General features: G+C 49.6%; 1 protein-coding gene and 1 non-coding gene across 2 annotated transcripts in view; one reads left to right on the forward strand and one right to left on the reverse strand.

Moving 5' to 3' along the window:
• Positions 1-21,575, reverse strand: part of LOC138961176 (E3 ubiquitin-protein ligase rnf213-alpha-like) — a 111,739-nt gene that overhangs the window by 63,943 nt on the left and 26,221 nt on the right. The window contains exons 23-27 of the mRNA XM_070332776.1: positions 21,348-21,514; positions 1,491-1,774; positions 1,088-1,286; positions 752-894; positions 254-597 (exon numbers count right to left, since the gene is read on the reverse strand). Of these exons, the coding sequence (XP_070188877.1) occupies positions 254-597; positions 752-894; positions 1,088-1,286; positions 1,491-1,774; positions 21,348-21,514 (1,137 nt within the window). The remainder of the gene's footprint in view (positions 1-253; positions 598-751; positions 895-1,087; positions 1,287-1,490; positions 1,775-21,347; positions 21,515-21,575) is intronic.
• LOC138963339 (5S ribosomal RNA) lies at positions 5,630-5,748 on the forward strand. Its single transcript, XR_011454804.1, has one exon. It is a non-coding gene; the product is annotated as a 5S ribosomal RNA (ribosomal RNA).

A 21,575-nucleotide genomic window follows, 5' to 3' on the forward strand; every position in this document is an offset into this window, starting at 1 on the left:
AAAAGCTACGAACCAAAGCATTACTTGTACAGTTCACGATGGCAAGACAGGCCTGACATTCAACTTACACACATACAAATGTACACAAGTATACAATGCCCATACAAAAACACACATATAAACACACATGCATGCACAACAAAAGTATGAAGATAGAAACTTCATCTGTTTACAAGCTACCCAAGCTATCATTTAACTCCAGGGACAGAAGCTATTTTATGTAAAGGCAGATAAAATATGTGTATAGACAAACCTGTTCAAAAGTGGTGCAGTCAGTGCAGAGCAGAACCTCATCAGGCTGGGGCAGGGGTGTGTTCTCGTCTTGAGGGAACATGTACATGTAGGTCACTGCGTTCAGCACCTCATCTGAAGGGCAACAATTGCATGCAGTTATTAACTGAGCTACATTGCAAGTGCAAAACCTGATCAGCATAAGTCGCGTCCATTCAAGCCTCATGCTTTCAAGTGCATTACACGTGTGTATGTTTTGCAGAGGCAAGTGTCTATATAATTCATACTCACTTTTGGCACAGAGGATCAAGTTTGGAACCTTTGGTTTGAAGTTGGGAGGCAATAATCTCTTGAACTGCCTTTCATCTGAAAAAAAACCAGAAAAACTTTGATAGCATATGGTCAGTAGTTGTAAGAAAGCAACAGCAACAAAACCACCTTCAGACAATTTTAAACAGAACCAGCAAACTTACATCAAAACATTCCCTATCTAAGAACATCAGAACTTTCACCAACTCACCTTTGGCAGCAAGGCACTTGAGCACGATGCCAAGGTGTTCCAGACTGAGAAAATCCATTCCGCTGGACGACACCGTCTCCAGGAACTTACGCCACACGCTGCCCAGGTTGCACACCAGCGACTTCAGCGTTGTTCCTCTTTCTCTGTTAAGAATAAAGGCAGGATAAAAAGATGGTGAAAATATCCTGGCTGGCATTACTTTTGGCATGAACTTCCCTTGTCTTCTTCTCTATTAATCTACAGGGTAGGAGTAGCAATTAGGGCTTGAACAATTTAAATTCACCAGTTGCCTAGATAGATACGCTTTTTGTTAAAATTTACACAACAAAATGTCACCTCTTGTCCATATTCTCCAGCCATCCAATGGCGCTCTGTGTGATGGTCTCTGTCCTGGTCACCCATTCCTTCAGCCGCTGGCCCACCATCTTCTGACCGCCATTCTCTTCTGTTTGCCGTTCCTCTTCTTCTGCGTCGCTGACACTCAGGTCTTCGAACTCGTCCATGTCTTCTTCGTGTTTCATGCACCACGCAATGCCTGAAAGACAGAATAACAATGTTGATGGTGAGAAAAGTGCGTGTGACGGTGTGTGCGTGCGTGTGATGGTGTGTGTGTGTGTGTGTGTGTGTGTGTGTGTGAGTGAGTGAGTGAGTGAGTGAGTGAGTGAGTGAGTGAGTGAGTGAGTGAGTGAGTGTGTGTGTGTGTGTGTGTGTGTGTGTGCGTCTGTGTGTGTATTCTCACCTTCAGCAGCATCCCCCGCCCCCACTTCTTTCATGGCTTTCCGCGCAAGGCTCCGTGAATATCCAGCCTCAGCCAGCTCCTTCACAAAGTCTTCCTCTTTCTCCTTGTCACCCACCGCCTGTGGTTCTGGTTGTGGTGGCAGCTCTCGCTGGGGACTGTGATGTGGACTGTGATGTTGCTGTTGCTGCAAGGTGTCAACATGATCCATGGCTTCCTCTAGAGCCTGCTCCAGGTCTTGAGGACTGCAGTCTGCCTTCAGCAGTGACAGCATGGGGTACACGTGTCTGTGGAACATTGAGGGAAGAACGTATCAATTTAATATGCTCAGAACACTTGACCATATTGGAAATAAACACAGTAGAAAATACAATCAAGAGTATTGCACAATTATTGCAAAAAGATGTCTTACACTAATATCTATCATGAGCAGACAATTCAGACAAGGGACAAATGATTGGCATGAGTCTGTAAATCACTGCATGAAAAATATGCCATGATGTATTCATGGTTTTATTTCAAGACTCCCTGTCCTTTTAAGACCCTACTTTTTCAGATTTCCTGTTACCAGCAAGTCTAATTTTACCTCTATTGTAAAACACCCTATCTGTTAAAATATAAAATTTCAAAAATAAATTTTGATTTAATTAATATACTTACCAACTCACATAGAAAGCATTAACTTCAGTTAAAGTGCTAGGACACTGAACTACGCTTCACCCCAAAGGGGAAGCAACCCCCTAAAAAAGAACGGCCTTGACCTATAACCCAAGCTATACAAGAGTCGAGGTCATACCGTCACGTGACCTATCACGCGTGACTCGACCGCCGCCGTGTTGAAACCTCACTCCCACTGAAGAGATCTGTTCATTTTTAGGGAAACCCTAAGCAATAACTTCGTTTTGTGATAAGACATGGAAGCAATCTTACATGGCGCCGTGGGGAAATAACTCTGAAACAAAACCGTATGCCATATAAGGCATGGTCCTTAGAGGTTATTTCCACTACCGGTGTACTGCGCCTGCGCAGGATGTATACCGGTGAAACTCATCCCATATTAAAACATATACCCCTTTAAAAAATTTGCGGGGCAGGCTGGGAGGGAATTCAATATGTGAGTTGGTAAGTATATTAATTAAATCAAAATTTATTTTTGAAATTTTATATTAAATTACATATTCTTACGCAACTCACATAGAAAGCAGATTGCTAATTTAGGTGGTGGGCAAATGAACTCACAGTTAACATCTTGCAAGTATCTGGCCTGTAGCTACAATAGCTGGCAAACCGAAATTACTGTTCTGCCGAGCACCAGATACGTCCCCAGGAAAACATAAAAAGACATCTTCTGCAGAAGATGTCTAGTAGATGTGTGCTAAAATAGCGGGTACTTAAAATACCCCGCCGATAGAAACTCATGACTACGTCCTTGAACGTTCAATGAGCTGCATTCATGACTTATGTAAGTCTCTCAGACTTGAGAACAGGTAAAGAAGAGGCCTACACTCTGACCTCTTGAGCCCGTGCTGCCTGAAAAGGGAGGACTGACTGCCCCCCCCCCCCCCCCTTTGTTCTTGCCACCACTGTAGGCATGCCTAACCAATGTGGCAGTCCATTTAGCTAAGGTTGACTTCACTAAATCATTGCCTCTAGAAGAGGCTAATTTTGTCAAGGATTAAAACAATCCGAACTCAAAAACTCCAAAACTAGGAGCAAGTCCCAAGTCGGGACTGGAGACTTGCTTTCAGACAACCAAAGGGAGGTTCCCTTTAATCACGCTGGCTACAAAGAACCCTAGTGAAAATATTTTGCAACCTAGCTGTGTCAGTGCAACTGAAATCACATAAAGTCTTAATTCAGAGACGTGGGAGAAAAATCGGAAAGCCAGGATAGGTGGTTCGCCACCCGCATTGAACGGAGAGAAGTGGAGTTCTTTCCGTTAATATACGCCATTAGTTCCAAGCCAGTCAAAGTGACACAAAACGAAGACGCTGAACCCCTATGGAATCTCTAGACCAAATCCAGAGTTGGGGCAGAAGCCCCTGAGCGTCTCAATGATTCCCGTACAGTACACCCGTGTGGCTCGAGTGTAAAAAACGGCGCCCTCTTGCCAGCCTAAAGGACTAGCAACCAAGATTGAATGGGCCCCTAATGTGCGACCAACAGGACGCTCAAAGTAAAATCGAGAGTATTATCCGGGAACAGGGAGACGAACATTTAGCAGAAGGTGATAGTACCGAGAGGCAAAACTTCTATCAGCGGCTTCTCCAAATTCACCAGAAGGAGTAGGAGCGCGTAGTGAGATAGAGTCCAATCCGAGTGGACCTTCTTGGCCGACTGACTAGAGTCTGCCAATACATAGAGCCTCTCAGAAAGGTACTTCACTGCTAATAAGATCTCGTGGTGGTAAAAACCACATCAAAACCTCGCATGCTCGCTGTGGAAGTGATAAGGAGCGAGATGCCACCCCCTGCTTATTGAGATAAAAGACCACTGTGGTATTGTCTGATTGAATCAACACATGTTCTCCCCTGACAAGGGGAAAGAAATCCACAAGAGACAGAACTGCTTCGCTGGTGGAGAGAGAACCAACGGGAACGCCCTGCATGAGCAGTGGTGTGAGAATCCAAAGATTGGTTGTGTCTGTGAACCAGTCAAGAAAAGACACTAACATGTTCCAGCTCATCATTTGATTGCTTAGAAAACGAAACCAGAGCCCTGAAGATCTGAATTAAATAAAAAGCAGCCACTTCCGATCTATTTTGTATATCCAAAGGTGGAAGTAAACATAGGCACGATCTATATAGGTGACCCAACAGGAAGGGCCCCAGTGCCTCCCTCAAAGTGAGAGTTCTAATCGCCCCTCCAGCCGCTGTGGGAAAACACAGAGGCAGAGAGAAGAGTGGAGCCAAACGCTAAGACTCCAGTTGACAAGTGCCAAGAGTATGCATGAAAGCGTGCTATTGTTTGCCCACTGAACCCTACCGCTAAATCGCCTCGAGGAGATAAAGTGGTGGGTATTTGGCAACGTGCCATGCCAAGAAGAAGATAAAAAACCAAAGCTGAGAACGGCCAGCTTAGCGCTTTTCTCTGATAAGAGAAGCCGAGGCCTGCCGTGGGCTTTTCCTTTTGCTGTGAGATTCTCTCTGTCAATATAACACTTACCTCGACAGTACTATTCTTGCACATTATCTATTATAGGCCGAAAAAAAAAATTGGACAAAACGCTGAGTGGGTACAATTATCTCCCATAACCATGCGCCACCGTGGATCCCAAGCACTGTCCGAGTGCTTCCCCCTTACAGGATGTAGGTGGCGCGTCCTCTTTCTTTTTTCGCGCGTGTCAGACCGGCTGTGTTTCTGCTACGCTCCCGGATTATTTTGGACTAAGAGGCTTCTTTTCTGTGTGGACTATCACCTGTTGGATTATTGTGTGTTATTCCACTTCTGGCTTGAGGCTACGTTGTGTTTCCTTCAACTTGTGCCTCCGTTTTTGTGTGGCGGACTCGGCGTGCCTCCCGTCCTACTTCGTGGTGACCGGTCGTCTGCTTCTCGTTTCGCCGCATTCACTTGAGTATTGACCTAAATTTTCTTTGAATTTTGTTAATTCTCGGTCTTTAAGGGTACGTACAGGGCGAGGTAGGATGTCTCGTCCTGTTTTGGGCTCTGGTTCTACGGAACCAGAGTCTGCCGGGGGCAACCCTTCTCCGGGCGCCCAGCGTCATGTTTTACGCACGGAGAAGGGGACCTTTCGGCGCTCCGACTCTCCCTCCCCAAACGCTTTGCGTTTGCGGCGAGGGAGGGCGGAGAAAGCCTGTTTGAGCAAGCTCAATGCGAGCTTGCTCAAACAGGCTGGGCTTGAGCCTGGGACTTCGGGCGGGGCTGCGCCGTCGAAGGTTCGGGGAAGGTCGAGGGGAAAGAAAAAGCTTCTTTCTCCTTCTCCTTCAGTGGAACAGGCTTCCCCCCCTTCGACGCCGTTGTCCGGCCCTCAGTCTCAGGCTTCAGCTCCTCCCGGTTTCGAGCCTGGGGGGAAGGTTTCCTTCTCCTCCCTGGCTCGAATCCGGGGGCAGGTCGATTCCCAACCCTCTTTGGGGGTTGGTGAATCCGATCTAGGGGCTACTGGAGAGACTCAGGTTTTGACAGCCAACGGCCATACCACGTTGTAAACACCGGTTCTCGTCCGACCACCGAAGTTAAGCAACGTCGGGCCCGGTTAGTACTTGGATGGGTGACCGCCTGGGAACACCGGGTGCAGTTGGCATTAAAATCTTCCTTTTCCGGTGCCTCTCCTGTGCCCTCCTCGGTTTCCACCGCTGTGGAAGCCAGGAGGGACACGGGTCCTCCTCTGAACTCCCTCGCTGGGTCGTCTGCTGCTGTTTCGACAGTAGTTTCGGCCTCCTGGGGGGGGAGATCGGAGGAGATGACGGGGTCTCTGAATTCCCTCCCCGCTGGGGTTGGGATGCGAATTGACCCCGTTCAGGGCGGTCCTGTGGGGGCAGGGGTTTCAGGCTTCGTGCCTACGACCACTGCTACTACGGTTCCCTCTGACGTCCGTGTGACTGGTGGCTGTCCCTCTTGAAACGCTCCGGCCGACTAGTTACTGGACGTGGAGGTGTTCGACAGAACGTGGTACTTCTGTCGAATGGTCAGGGCGACGGGAACATTGTTTCTGTTGCTCAGACCGACACCTCCGACCGGACCGTCTTGACCCCACGCCATTCCTTAGCGTCTGGTGTTCGGGTGACGGATGGTCCGGACCAAGGGTCCGGAACGTTCCAGGCTTACGGGTCGGGATCGAACCGGACCCACGGGTCCCGACTGGACTTGACCTCCGGGTTTGGTCCGGACGGGACCCATGGTACGGGACCGTACCGGACCTTAGGGTCCGGTGCGGGACAGTACCTCTGGCCCTTGCCGGACCCCCGGACCTACGGGTCCGGATGGTACGGTACGGGACCAGTGGTTCGGTCGGGACCGGACCACCCGACCACCTCTGTTGGTCTGGGTGGTCTGGCGCCGAACCGGACAATGCCGGACCTACGGGTCCGGATGGTACGGTATGTCCACGTCCGGACCGAGCCACCGTACCCGAACACTTCTGTGGGTACGGATGGTTCGGTACCGAACGGGACCTCCGGATGGTACGGGACCGGACCGAACCTACGGGTTCGGATGGTCCGGTACCGGACCAGTGGTCCGGTCCGAACCGGACCACCCAACCACCTCTGTTGGTCCGGATGGTCTGTCACCGAACCGGACCATACCGGACCACCGGACCTACGGGTCCGGATGGTACGGTAGGTCCACGTCCGGACCGAACCACCCGAACACTTCTGTGGGTACGGATGGTTCGGTGCCGTACGGGACCTCCGGATGGTACGGGACAAGACCACAGGACCGGAACACCGGACCACCCTACCGGATCGGTCTGGACCACCCGACCACCTCTGTTGGTCCGGATGGTCTGGCACCGAACCGGACCTACGGGTCCGGATGGTACAGTATGTCCACGTCCGGACCGAGCCACCCGAACACTTCTGTGGGTACGGGTGGTTCGGTGCCGAACGGGACCTCCGGATGGTACGGGACCGGACCGGACCTACGGGTCCGGATGGTCCGGTGCTGGACCGGTGGTCCGGTCCGGACCGGACCACCCGACCACCTCTGTTGGTCCGGATGGTCTGGCACCGGACCATACCGGACCACCGGACTTAGGGGTCCGGATGGTACGGTGTGTCCACGTCCGGACCAAACCACCCGAACACTTCTGTGGGTACGGATGGTTCGGTGCCGAACGGGACCTCTGGATGGTACGGGACCGGACCGGAACACCGGACCGGACCACCCTACCGGACCGGTCCGGACCACCCGACCACCTCTGTTGGTCCGGATGGTCTGGCACCGAACCGGACCTACGGGTCCGGATGGTACGGTACGTCCACGCCCGGACCGAACCACCCGAACACTTCTGTGCGTACGGATGGTTCGGTGCCCAACAGGACCTCCGGATGGTCCGGTGCCGGACCACCCGACCACCTCTGTTGGTCTGGATGGTCTGGCACCGAACCGGACCATACCGGACCACCGGACCTACGGGTCCGGATGGTACGGTATGTCCACGTCCGGACCTAACCACCCGAACACTTCTGTGGGTACGATGGTTCGGTGCAGAACGGGACCTCCGGATGGTATGGCACCGGACCAGAACACCGGACCACCCTACCGGACCGGATCGGCACCCCCGACCGGACCGGACCATTTCTTTTCTGATCAGACCCGATGGGTTCCTGTTCAGTCTATAAATGGCGGGGGTTCGTTGGCTGGGCTGACCCAACAGTCGCAGGGTTGTTGTTTTTCTCCCCCTTCGGCTGCTGGAGACGTTTCGTCTTTGGGGCAGGGGTCTTCGCGGCCTCTTGCTTCTGTGGGCGTTTCTTCACAGCCTGCTTCATCGCTTTCGGCTCTTCCCCCTCAAGCTCCCTACACTCCTGCTTTTGAGGAGTTGTTAGGAAGTGAAGAGGAGAGTGAGTCGGAGGACGATAGGGAGGAGGATCAGGGTCGCCCTGAGGTTAACACTGATCCTCTACCCTTGCTGGTTTCTGATGGAACTTCCGAAGCTATGCTTCGTACTTTCCAACAGTACATGACAGACATCACGCGGCGTCTTGACGTCACGGATGCCTCTCTTAAGCGTCTGTCGTCTAGTGTTGACACACAGGACGTGGACCCGGGGTCTGAGGACGAGAGGCAGGAGGCTCGTCCTCGCACAGCTAGAAGGACGTTTGAACAGTTTCAGGACGTCCTTCCCTGAGACGCCCTCTCGTCCTTTGAGTCCGCTTCGGCCCGGGCGCGGGAGGCTCACGCCGCGTCTGCCGGCGGCTCGTTTTATGAACGATCCGGCCTCCGGCAATTCGCGTTCCACCCTAGTCTTAGTGCCACGGTGGAAGCGGCAGCACATCGCCTGAGGAGTACAGATTCACGTGCAAACGCGACCTATGTTCCTCGGGAGGACGCGGGTTCAGTGCCATGCTTTCCTTCGGGAGGCGCACCTCCACTGTTTCCTCGTGTCCAATCTGTTTGGTCCCTCCCTTTTCCCTTTGACTCTCGAACTCTCCCTTTCCAGACTTCGAGTGTTTAGGGTGGGGCTGACGGTGATGTGTTCGTTGGGGAGGTGCCTTCGGTCAAGAAGGTGGAACTGAGCTCTGCTTCGTTCCACAATCTTGAGGCCACCGTTTCTTCCACAGTCGAGGCCCAATCACAGGCCTTGACATGGATGAGCACGCTGTCCACACTGTTGGACCCTCCCGATCGGGCAGAGTCCGATTCCACTCGGGTCCTTGACACGGTTCGAGTGGATCGGGCTTTGCATGCCGTGCGATCGTGCGTGACGTCTGCGGCAGAATTGGCCATTGGAACACGGGTCCACTTTATTGGCCCTGTTCCGTGATCATTTTCTGTCTACTTCTATAGTGCCTCCGGATATGAGGAAGAGTCTGAGGAACACGTTTCCTCAGCCTTCTTCCCTCTTTCATCCGGACACTGTTCGTTCTGTGGTGGAGTCCACACGCCAGAGGAACACTGATTCTCTGATGGTTGGCCTCGCTGCTTCGGCGACGGCGGCGGGGAGTAAGAGAAGTGCTACAGTCACCTCCAGCTCCCAGCCTCAGAAGAAGAAGAAGAAGAAGAAGCCAGTTTCACTGCCTCCTTCTTCCTCCTCTTAGGCGCCTGTTGCGTTCCCAAGCAAGACGAAGGGTGCTCAGACAGGTAAGGGGAAGCAGCACCACCAGGGGGGGTGGTCGCAAGCCTGCGCCTGCCCGCCAGCAGAATTTTCAGTGAGTACCGGCCCTACGTTGACGCCCCCTCAAGTTGCCCCTCTTTCGTCCGTCGGTTCCCTTTTTCGGGCCCGCGGCATGTGGGGCAGACTGGTCTCCAACCAGTTTTTCTTGAGGGTGGTGTGGTCGGGGTTTTCTCTACCGCTGTCGTCACAACCTCCATTGTCCGCTCTACCCTGGACGTTCCCCCCTCCTCGAGACCCTGCCAGATGGCAGGCTCTTCAGGACGAGGTGAACTCGTTGGTCGAGAAGAAGGCGGTCTACCCCCTTTCTCAGCCTTCTCCGGGGTTCTGCTCCCGCCTGTTCACCGTCCCCAAAAAGGACGGCCGGTTCAGGCCGGTGTTGGACCTCTCCACCTTGAACTTGTACCTTCACAGGTGCAAGTTCAAGATGGAAACCCCTTCGTCGGTCCGGTTGGCCATCCGGCCAAACGATTGGGCCATGTCTGGGACCTCCAGGATGCTTACTTCCACATCCTGGTGGCCCCGGGGTACCGACATCTGCTCCGGTTCGTTTGGGAGGGCACAGTGTTCGAGTTTCGGGCCCTCCCATTCGGCCTGTCCTTGGCCCCTCTGATTTTCAACGGGGACAACAACACCACATGCTTAGCTTACCTTCGCCACCAGGGGGGCACCAATTCTCGGTCCCTCTCCCTGTTGGCGGAGGAGATTCTGCTCTGGTGCCAGACCAATCAGGTCCGGATGTCAGTCCAGTTCGTTCCGGGGAAACTGAACGCCCTGGCCGACATTCTCAGTCGGGGCGATCAGGTTCTCTCCACAGAATGGACCATCGCTCACAACGTTCTACAGCGTCTGTGGGCAAGGTGGGACCGTCCTCTGATCGATCTGTTCGCAACTCGATTCAGCGCTCGGCTTCCCAGGTACGTCAGCCCCTTTCGAGACATGAATGCGTTCCACTTGGACGCATTCACTCTCTTGTGGAGGCTCCTCGATGCTTACGCCTATCCCCCGACATCTCTGATTCCGAGGGTGCTGGCAAAATATCTGCAGGAACGACCAAGACTGATTTTGGTCGCGCCTTACTGGCCAACAGCTCCGTGGTTTCCAGATCTTCGCGGTCTCACCCACGTAGACCCTCTACCTCTGGATCTGGACGGGGGAGGTCTGCTCCAGCCTCGATCATGCCTCCCTCATCCACGTCCAGAGAGTCTGTGCTTGACCGCATGGCTCTTGTGCGCTCCAAACTGCTTGCACTAGGATTGCACAAGAGTTCAGTAGAGTTTTCCTTGAACGCTAAGAGGCGATCAACTAATCAGCTCTACGACTTACGCTGGAGAGCTTGGGCCACCTTCGCCTTGTCCAAGGGGATAAAGCCGCTTTATCCCTCAACACAGGACTTGGCCAACTTCCTGGTGGAAGTGTATCAAAAGAAGAGTCTTTCTTCTAAGACTCTTCTTGGATACAGATCTGCCATCGCTTCCACGATTGCGGCCGCTACTGGTCGCAGACCTGAACACTTGATCAGGTCCTCCCTCATCGCTAATGTCCTTTCGGGTATTAGCAATGCAGCGGTGTCTAAACCTCGGGTTTCATTTCCCAAGGGGGATGTCTTTCTGGTCCTCAAACTCCTGCGTAGCAATGAGTTTGAACCCCTGGCAGGCATCAGTATCAAGTTGCTGATTTTTAAGACTAATTGTTCCTCATCGCTTTAGCCACTTGCCGTAGACTCAGTGGTATTCAAGCTTTGAGTGGCCTGGACTTTGACATTGAGTTCACCACACAGCAGTGGTTGCCAGCATGGTCACGTCAGTCTAAGGTATTGTTTCTTGGGTATATTTTCTTTTACGGTAGTACTGTTCGAAAATTGCCTGGGTATCTTAATCCTTGGATTTAAGTGATTTTGATTAAGGAGTTTAATACTCTACATATCACCCTCACACCACTCTGGTATTCTGTGCAAGAATAGTACTGTCGAGGTAAGTGTTATATTGACTGTAAGGCTTCTTTTTAAGCCTACTGTCTATATGATACTTACCGAGACAGTACTATTAGAGTTTCCCTCCCGCCTCCCCTCTTGATATGTTATGGGCTTTTTGAGGGTCTGCAGCTCATAAAGAAAGAGGACGCGCCACCTACATCCTGTAAGGGGGAAGCACTCGGACAGTGCTTGGGATCCACGGTGGCGCATGGTTATGGGAGATAATTGTACCCACTCAGCGTTTTGTCCAATTTTTTTTTTCGGCCTATAATAGATAATGTGCAAGAATAGTACTGTCTCGGTAAGTATCATATAGACAGTAGGCTTAAAAAGAAGCCTTACAGTTAGAGAAGAGTCCGCGTGCAAAGAAGAGGATTCGCAAAGAAAACCCTCGAGCAAGGAAGAGATTTAAGTCTCACAGACAGAACAATACTGTCGGCCGAGGCCTTTTCCCAGACGAACAGCAAAGCTAAAACCTTTTGTATATGTGTCCCGACAGACCACAAAGGCATCCCGTGAGTACGAAACCGCACAAGGGAAAGAACGAATCAAAGTCTTGTACCAAGACGCGGATAATAGAAAGAAGAGCGGCCACAATCTTCCACAGCCAGGAGATCATTGTTCTTGAAAACGGACAGTTTCTCCTTGCTATGAACATTAAGATGTATGATCGACAAGTCCGGTGCAACCGGAAGCGGTTCCGTAGTACGAAGAAAAGAATAAACTAAGTTCTTAGGCTTGGTGTAACCTAGGCCTACGGATATCGCTCAGCGAGTGAAGCGTTACTTGCGCGGGTGACGCAAGCGAAAGCAACGCCGCATCGCTGCCCACAAAGGAAGTGGTGGAAAAGGAGAATCATATGAGAAAACTTCCCCAAGTTCAAATTCTAGAGCCAGCAAGAAAGCGTCCCTGCGTGTGTAAACCGCATGTGCGTACAACCGTGCCACGACTGACATTTTGTTCGGCTGAAACCTTAGCCAAAGAGGCCAGGAGTATGGGGACGTCTTTCACGCTAGCGTCGTTTCGAAATTCGAAAGGATCCAACGACACCGCGATCGACCGCGAAAGAGATCGAAGAAGTGTCTCTGAAAGAGACGCAAGTTCCAACGAGTATCTTCCCGTCTCATCCAAACCAAGTAATGCGCCTTCAGAGTAAGCACAAGTTTTGTCCAAACGATAGACATCCTCTCTGAGATTAGCCGACTCCGGAGTGACCGGAAGCGGTGCACTCGGCAAAGCGTAAGTCTCAATAAGACTGATGACGACGGGAGAGAGCAAACCTGCGTGAATGAAACGAAGTGCTCGACTTCCGTAACTGGTCTGAGGCAAGCCATGGCTGAGCAGCATCAGTAGCATGACCGTGTGCAGCCAGTAAAGGCACAGTATCCACAGGCAAGCTATTCTCAGAACCCGAAGTTCTAGCCAGCACCCTGGAAAGTTCGTAAGCAACAGAAGGAGACTCGCTAAAATGATATCCCTGAACTTCCGTTAAAGCAGGGCGGAAATCACCCACCACTGAGGGTGGTGGTGCCGCAGAGCTTGTCGTAGCTGTCACCCCTTCAGCGAAGTACTTGGCAGACACCTGAGCTGCAGTAACCATAGCTGGTTAAAGTCTGAGTGACAACTTGACAACTTCCTCCTCAGAAACTGAGTGAGAATCGTCGAACTCCGAATCTGCTAAGGCTGGACCGTGAAAGTCACTGTGACTAGCTGCGTCACTAAAACGATCCACCACAGGCGAGGCTGATTGCAAAACGGAAGAACCGTGCAAAGCCTGCCCGAAAGCAGCTTCCTGCCCAGAGGGAGGAAGTTGAGACTTGTATACATTCACCGGAGACATGCCAGTCTGCCCGTGAGTACATCTGTCTCGTTGTCCGGTGTCGACCCCCCGTGAGTTCCGCCTCTTAAAAAGAGCAATAGCCTCCGGGAGAGTCGAACTTTCACTCCCCAGCCTCGGCGGGGGAGCTACTAGTTCCGGCCCAACTTGTTGTCCGGTGTTGACCCCCCATGAGTTCCGCCTCTTAAAAAGAGCGATAGCCTCCGGGAAAGTCAAACTTTCACCCCCCAGCCGCGGCGGGGGGGCTACTAGTTCCGGCCCAACTTGAACACTTTCACCAGAGAACCTGGCTACCGGTGAACTTGACTAACCTGTAGAGCGTGAAAGCTCCTCGTATGAAGTAAACACACTCCTCTGCGTGCGCGTCAGCCGAAGTGACTGTGCATGAAGGCGGAACCTCGATGCGTGACAACAAGCCGCGTCGCCCACTCCCGCCGGGAGCGAGCGCAAACTCGACGAATGGCAACATGTTATACATTCGGGTCGAAAACATCTCAAAAAAGGGAAGAAAAATGTATTTTTTACAAGTAAAATGACTATTTCTAAGAATACTCACCTCAATTTAACTAATAGGAGTTACCTTACTTACGAGTGCTAGACTGAGAAGCGTCCTATGTTACCAGTACTAGACTGTAAACAAGGTCGCTAACTCTAGATTTCCGTCGGTATACCATTTAGGGGAGTAGTCTCCCTTTGTCGGTAGTACCTCTCTGCGCATGTGCCAATGCCCATAATCCCCAGTTTCAATTCGAAGCTATTAAGTCAATAGCGGGGTTGGTGGGAGGGTCTCTGGTTAAATTGAGGTGAGTATTCTTAGAAATAGTCATTTTACTTGTAAAAAATACATATTTCTTTCGAATACATCACCTCAATTTAACTAATAGGAGAATAGATAACAGGCTGGAGGGTTGACTTTCGATCGGTAATCTAGTGTCACCTCACCCGACTCAGCCCATTTGTCCGGAATCCCCCCTGTAAAATCGGGGGAAGAAAAGGATAGATCATCAGACTGAGAAGCAAGAAATCCTGAGTCGGGCGAGTGGCAAGTTGCATTGTTGCCACTGTGTCAACTTGCTCCAGAAAGGGACAATCGAAAGAAAGTCCCACCTGTCAATGTAGAGCTGATTTCTACTCGATGGTCGTTACTATTCCTCTGATCACTTGTCTTTATCACTGTTGGGTTATGGTTATGACTTGCCATTATGCGCCTTGAGCGACCCAACTCCCCAGCAACGTAAAGTTCTGCAGGCGGATCAGGTGAACGACCTAAAAGATGAGGAATGGTCAGAGATAACAATTCCTCTAATACCTTGAACTTATCACCAAGGTGCGTCTCTGCGACTGATCCTCCATTTAAGGGAGATTGACAGAGTTTCCAGAGATCCTGTAGAATTCTGGTCTGAGGCACCACTTTCCATGGCAAACAATTGTGCCAGTCGCATGAATGAATATATATATCCTCTCTGAATTTACCTCTCTAATGAGGATGGTAGGCACAGATACCAGTGTAAATTCAGGCTGACTAGCTGTTCCTCCTGCGTGACAGGAAGTAAGCGCAAGTGCGCTCAGCAGTACGGTCACTGTCTGCACCTTACCTGTGCCTGTCTCAACGCATGTGGGGGCTATAAGGGCTATATGGTTATAGGTACCATTTGTCCTAGAATAGCCAGTGAAAGACAGCCAGCTGTATTGCCTTTACCCAAGGGGAAAACCTGCTTCTTACTTTGAAATTCCACACTTATAGCGTGAGGGGGTCCCCAGTGACCATGGGCATCTCTGAGCCCTTATTGGCTGAATGACCGCTCTTGTCTTACTCAAGAGGGTGCCATGCCTGGCATGCAACTCACTGAGAGGTCCCATTTGTGATTTCAGCAGGACCGTTTTCTGGCTTGATCAGCCAGGTCCTTGATCTAGGTTTTCTGTAAACATGGTTGTAGGTGGCATCTGCTGGGTTGTCTGCCCAGCATAGGTTTTGTGGGTTCTGGGACACTCCAGATTTCTGTAGAGCTCACAAGTTCTTAGATGACTATGCAGTGATGTTCTCCGGCCTATGGCCGAAGGTGCACTATCTTGGGCTGATGCAAAGTTCTGCCCCCTGGTAGTTGAACTCACAAAGATGACTTATGTTGTGATCTCAGTAGTACTTCTGCCTAGATCACCCAAGTCCATATCTGGATTTTCAGTAGGCGTGGCTGTGGGCGGCAAGTGTTGCATTGTCTGACCAGCATAGCTTTGTGAGCTCTGGGGCACTTCAGCTGTTTGTGGAGCTGAGCTCTAGGGTGACTATGCAGAGTTGTTTTCAGGCCCCTGCCTGAGGCAGGAGGTGTACTCTCTTGGTCTGATGCATAGTTCTGACTTGACAAAGGTCTTAGTCAGCACCCGAGTTGCCACGTTTCTCGCCCAAAAACGACGCGTAGCCGTAGACTGGGAGTGAGTGAGATAGGCTGGTGTGGTATTCCTGGCTCCAGCTAGGATCTCACTGTGTCTCTACCTCAGGCTCTTCGAGCGAGGGAGAAAAGGCTGGTGTGGTATTCCTGGCTCCAGCTAGGATCTCACTGTGTCTCTACCTCAAGCTCTTAGAGTGACACAACTTATACTCACCCAATAACCTTGTGTCACCGTAGACTGGGAGCGAGGGAGATAGCCTTGTGTGGTATTCCTAGCTCCTGCTAGGATCTCACTGTGTCTCTTTCCTCCAGCTCCTTTAGCTTTTGAGTCCAGGCATCTGAGAGTCTACATATGGATGGGATGGACACATTCACCCACTGTCAAAGGTATTGCCGCACTCATTATGCCTTTCGGGGGAGGAATACCTCTAGGTCTTATCTCTGTGGTCCAGGGATCTTAGAGCGCCAGTTGTAAGAGGCAAACGAAGCTTGTCCAATTCAAGGTTCGGTTGGAAGGGGTGGCTGAGCCTTCCCAAATCCAAGTGTGTCTGTGGCCGTACCCAATACCCCTAAAGGTAGAGGAAGCTCTTCTTGTTCCAGGAAAATTTGACTCAATGATGGATGGACGTATGGTTTACCCAGTCCAAGATGTCTGGCAGCACTAATCAATCCGCATGGGCTGAGAGGTCCTCCTTGATCTATGAAATCTGGCCCATGGATCTCATAGTGCGGATGGCTGGCCAGACCTCAGACTATCTCTCAGTGTCCTTCCTGGAAAGTCCATGGAAAAAACGGGCGGAGTCACCTCGGGAGACATTCCCTCTTTAGTCAAGTCTGTCCGTCTCTGAAGCATGACGTAGGTTGAGTGCTGTCCCTGTTGAAGGGTTTTGCCTTGACTTGGTTTGTTTGTTTGCTTAACGCCCAGCCGACCACGAAGCGCCATATCAGGGCGGTTCTTGACTTGGTCCAAGGATGATAACCATGAGGTTTTGTAGCCTAAGGACTGCCTGACCCTGGGGTAGGTTGTCTTCCAAAAGCTGCTGATCATCTCAGGGGCACCTGCCCAGTGATCTTAAACGGCCCATCCCTTCTCTAGGACGTCTACTGTCGTCTCTCTTGTTGATGCTTCTGCCAGAGTTGTTACCATTATCAGTCGAGATGTGACCTGTTACAGGTGTCGGACATCCTCTGTTGAGTGTCGACTGTACAATCTGACATTTCTATCATCATCCCATGGCTGATGCGGGTGTCAGATGACATTCAGGAAGAAGGGGCAACTCTTACAAGTTGTTACGCTGAGTCCGTCCACAGGTCATGAAAGCATTCTGTACTTGACGATCTCAGACCACTTCTTCCCCCGTCTCTGCGTTATCTCCAACAGCTCCCCGCCTTGTGATGTAGCCTGAACATGCTCACCCGTGTTGCCCGACGCTTGTATGGCAAGATTCTTGGGCCTGTTACCCTGTTGAACAAGCTCCACTCCAAGTGTGAGTGATCTTCAGAGTCGTTTCCTCAGGCAAATGTCTTGAGACACTTTGATTCCTTTTATCTTGGTACGCAGTGTCTGTCTTGTAGCTGTGTATCCGAAGGAGACATCTAGAGACCTCAAGAGCTTGCAGTATGCATGGAAACTGATGTGACTACTATACCCTGTTCAGTTGTCCACCGCTGTTTGACTGGTGATCTGTATGCAGATTGCAGGTGCCATCTTGTTACTGGTAGGGCGGCTCCCCGGTGTGAAGGTTGTAGCCTCTAACCATTAGCTCTCCATTCCAGGTGATGAAGATAACTAGGAGGCTCTAGGCATTCTCCTCACACTCCCAGACTTCTGTGTAGCCGGGCACTGCTGAATATGGTCAGGCGTGAAGTGTTGGTCTAGTTCCAAGAGCGTTAAACATTAGGTCTTCCTCAGTCCGTCAGGAGGTGGTAGACAGGCAATGGGGGGCGGGAGCTGTCCTTCCGGTGCTGAAGCATCGCTACAGGCAGTTTGCAGCACTGAATACTGGTAGTCAAAATGCATGAAGCCACCATCATGATGGGGAACCCTGGCAAAGAAAGTGGTGGGAGGGGCCCAGTCCTGTCAACCGCCGTGTTTCGGGGTCACCTCAAGGGAGAGGTTGCAGACGAGGCTGTAGCTACCTCAGGGAGATTCTACTCATGTTACGCCCAGTGGACGTCTTGCCTGACAGCTGGAGGGTCTGTCATAAGCTGTCGCAACGATCCTGGGAGTTATCAGGGCGAAAAGGAAGCCTGTCTCTTCCTGTGCTTACTGGAGGTATTCCCCCAGAGCGCCCGACATTGTCTGTTTGATAATGTCTACGTATATAAAAATACATGTCAATATGACTTAATTCCCCCTCGTACTGATAACGGCATGGATGTGCCAAGAGTTTATCCAGTACCTTTCTCATGAGAGTAGCCGCTCTGTCTAGGAGGCATAGTTAATTGTGTGTTGTAACAACATCCGTTTAGCAAATATGTTATATTTTTCATAATATGAAATGATAAACATTGTATCCCTTGTATGAACCTGACTAGAGCCAGTGTTATTTAAGGGCGGCCTCTTATTGTTAGGTCCTGTTGTCTACTTCTGAGAACCTAGTCGTAGGAGTAGGTGACAACAGTAGAGATGTGGCCTTGTTAAAGGTCAAAGGCTTAGGTTTTGCCTACGAACCAGGAATAAGTAGAGGCATGACAACATTATAGGAAGCTCCCCTGTGAGTATTATTCAGAGCCTTGCTCGATCTTGCATGTTGTGAAAACTCAGCTGAGTGTAATACTCATGTGTTAACAACCAAGTTTATTCATGCCCCTAAGGCATGGTTTCAACTGTATATTATTCATAACATGTCATTCAAGTGTAATGTACATCAATTGTGCACTGGAACAGAACATAAGTATATATGTGTGCCTGTTCTAATTGAATTTGAAGAGCTGTCTCCTGGCACTGTGGTATCAACAGATTTTAGCTGAGTGTAAATCTCAAAGTGTAAACACTTGAGTTTATCCATAAGTTAAATCTTTTACCACTCAGATAGCTGATTTAAACACTCCATGAAAATGGAATTTGTAACATCAACTGACTTCTTTGATACCCTTTGCCAAGAAAAAAGGATTATATCCCAATAAAGATGTCCCATCTGTGTTTGTATACACTTTAATTCTTCCTTGTCAATTTAAATTTTTTTTAATTTTTTAATTTTTTTTTTTTTTAATATATATTTATATATATATATATAATGTGTATGTATGCACGCATACAAGTTTACAAGTTAATCAAGTTAAGTTGGCAAGGAAAGTATTCTTTATCCAATTTGAAGAAGTACCACCACGTGGTCTCTGTGAGTCCACCATGATCATCTGATAAAAATACCAAAACCATAATCTGCCAACCGCAGAAAACATCGTTTCCCAGAAACATAGGAGAGAGAATTACTTGCCTTTCTCTGAGAGTAAAGGAAGTTCCCTCCGTAATATTCCCGGAGGCGCATATCTCAATCTCAGTGTTTGGTTTTCTTTCCAAGCGGGCGAGGTTTGTTGTTGTTATTCTTCGATACAACCCGCTTTCAGTTCTATCAGCGTTCAAGCGTACTGCGGTCCGTATCTACGCTGCCCGCAAAAGTCATCGCAGTTTGCAATGACCGAAGTATTCATACGCCATATATAACATTCGCGGGCGCTCTGTGCCTTCAGTTCAATCAGCGTTCAAGCGTACTGCGTTCCGTATCTACGCTGCCCGCAAGAGTCATCGCAGTTTGTAATGACAGAAGTATTCATACGCCGTATGTAACCTTCGCGGGCGCTCGGTACTTTGTACGCCTAAAAATTCGGATCAGAAATGCGCTTCCGGTCGGGAAAACGCGCATGGTAAACCTCGCTGTAGTCGATAAAAAGCTGTTAAAACGCAAAAAACTTCCGGGTAATTTCGAAGTTGAAGGTCTTGTTCGTATTCCTACATTGATGTGTAGGGTGACCTGCCGTTGCTTTCCATTGAAAGCGGCAAGGTAAGTTATCGTTCGCGGAGTTCTATTGCGCCAATGAAACCGGTCCAACCGCTGTAAATATCTGTTCGACATTCGTAACGACTGAGTAAAGAATAGTTGTCGTCCAATTGCATGTTCACTAGTTAAAAAAGACAAGTAACGGAGCCTGTTAGGCTCTGTGTGTCAACAAGGTATCATTGATGATTGAAGTACCTTCTACTTATGACCAAGTAACTTTGTTACATTTTTAAGCCGTTTCACTTTCATTTTCACGGTTCGTTACGTTGTTCAACGTGCATCATTGAATGTATACGGGCGTAGTAATCGCCCTTAAAAAGGAAAGCCCAAACCGTGATTGAAGGTGAATGTTGTAGTTCCTGTGAAGGAAGTCTTCTTAGACGGGAAAGGTCTAAATACACGTCTAGCTCCCCGTAGCAAGAAATTGAAACTGGGGATTATGGGCATTGGCACATGCGCAGAGAGGTACTACCGACAAAGGGAGACTACTCCCCTAAATGGTATACCGACGGAAATCTAGAGTTAGCGACCTTGTTTACAGTCTAGTACTGGTAACATAGGACGCTTCTCAGTCTAGCACTCGTAAGTAAGGTAACTCCTATTAGTTAAATTGAGGTGATGTATTCGAAAGAAATACCATCTTTAACACAAGTATTCTTTCCCACTGCGTTTGCCTTGGCTGAAGTAACCTAAATTAAACCTGCTTCAGCACCGGCATGATTGGACTCATAGGGTCCGAAATTTAACAGACATTCTTTCTTTCTTCTTTATATAGTGTTTAAAGCCATATGTACTCGATGACTATACACGCTAATTGCTTTACCCACAGCTGGAGACATGCTAAATTAAGTTCCCTGCAAGATATTGTGGTCTAGGACCTCTTAAATGTTGAGATATTTGAATTTTATTTTGATCTAGATCGTCCTATTTATCTAGATTTGCCAACAGAGGTAGCGTTGACGCAAGGGAAATACCTCCGCGTCTTTGTTGACATCCTCACTTTTTCAGAGGCTAGAACAAGCTGTAATACATGTATATGGTCGGCGCATGGCGACATATCGTCATTACATGGTCTTATGGTGCGTTTGACATCGATTATAGACAAACTACACTTTGTAAACACGGGAGCGCGTACATATGCCTTTAACGTCGTTTTCAACCATTCAAGGCTATTTAACAGACGTAGTAGTAAGAGAAGCTGGGTCAAGAACAGAAACGGTAGTGCCTTTGCCTTTCTCTTTATGCGAAACTTAATAGGAGAAACCTCAGCAGCTACTGACTAGTCTGTGGTTTCTATTTCTCCTTGTCAGCCATTGCTGACAAAAAACCAGTCTGAGTTATGATATTGATAAACAACAACCAGACCGAACAACGGAGAAAGAAACAAACGCAAGCAAAAGCAAACAATTAGAACGAGCTCACCCAAACTTGTGCATGAGAAGCAGGGACCTGTAGACGGGGTGAAACACTGTCCAGAAGACAGTAGGCTAAAAGCCTGCAGCGTAGTGTAAAAAGCGTCCGAACTACTTGGTGACTGAAGTGGGAGTGAGGTTTCAACACGGCGGCGGTCGAGTCACGCGTGATAGGTCACGTGACGGTATGACCTCGACTCTTGTATAGCTTGGGTTATAGGTCAAGGCCGTTCTTTTTTAGGGGGTTGCTTCCCCTTTGGGGTGAAGCGTAGTTCAGTGTCCTAGCACTTTAACTGAAGTTAATGCTTTCTATGTGAGTTGCGTAAGAATATGTAATTTAATCTGATTTTCTTACATTTGTGGAAGTCTGAAAATGGGCGGGGCTTTCACTGTTCCTCATATCACCACCACATCAGCACTCAGCAGAATTAGAAATGCAGCTAACAAATGTCTTACTTTGAAACGTCTTCCGACCCCACTCTGACCAGCTGCTGCTGCAGGAAGACGAGCTGTTCCACAGTGTAGACGTTGAGCTGTGGGTAGTCCTTGCGCTTCTGGTCCACATACTGCAGCCACTCCTTGTGACAGTGCTCCAGGAACCCCGCCACTCCCGCGATGAAGTCCTACAAACATATTTTCTCCTTTAATTTATTGTTAACGGGTCATTGCTTGCCCTTAATAATG

This window comes from Littorina saxatilis, linkage group LG3 (genome assembly GCF_037325665.1).
Source record: "Littorina saxatilis isolate snail1 linkage group LG3, US_GU_Lsax_2.0, whole genome shotgun sequence".
In the NCBI taxonomy this organism is placed as follows: domain Eukaryota; kingdom Metazoa; phylum Mollusca; class Gastropoda; order Littorinimorpha; family Littorinidae; genus Littorina; species Littorina saxatilis.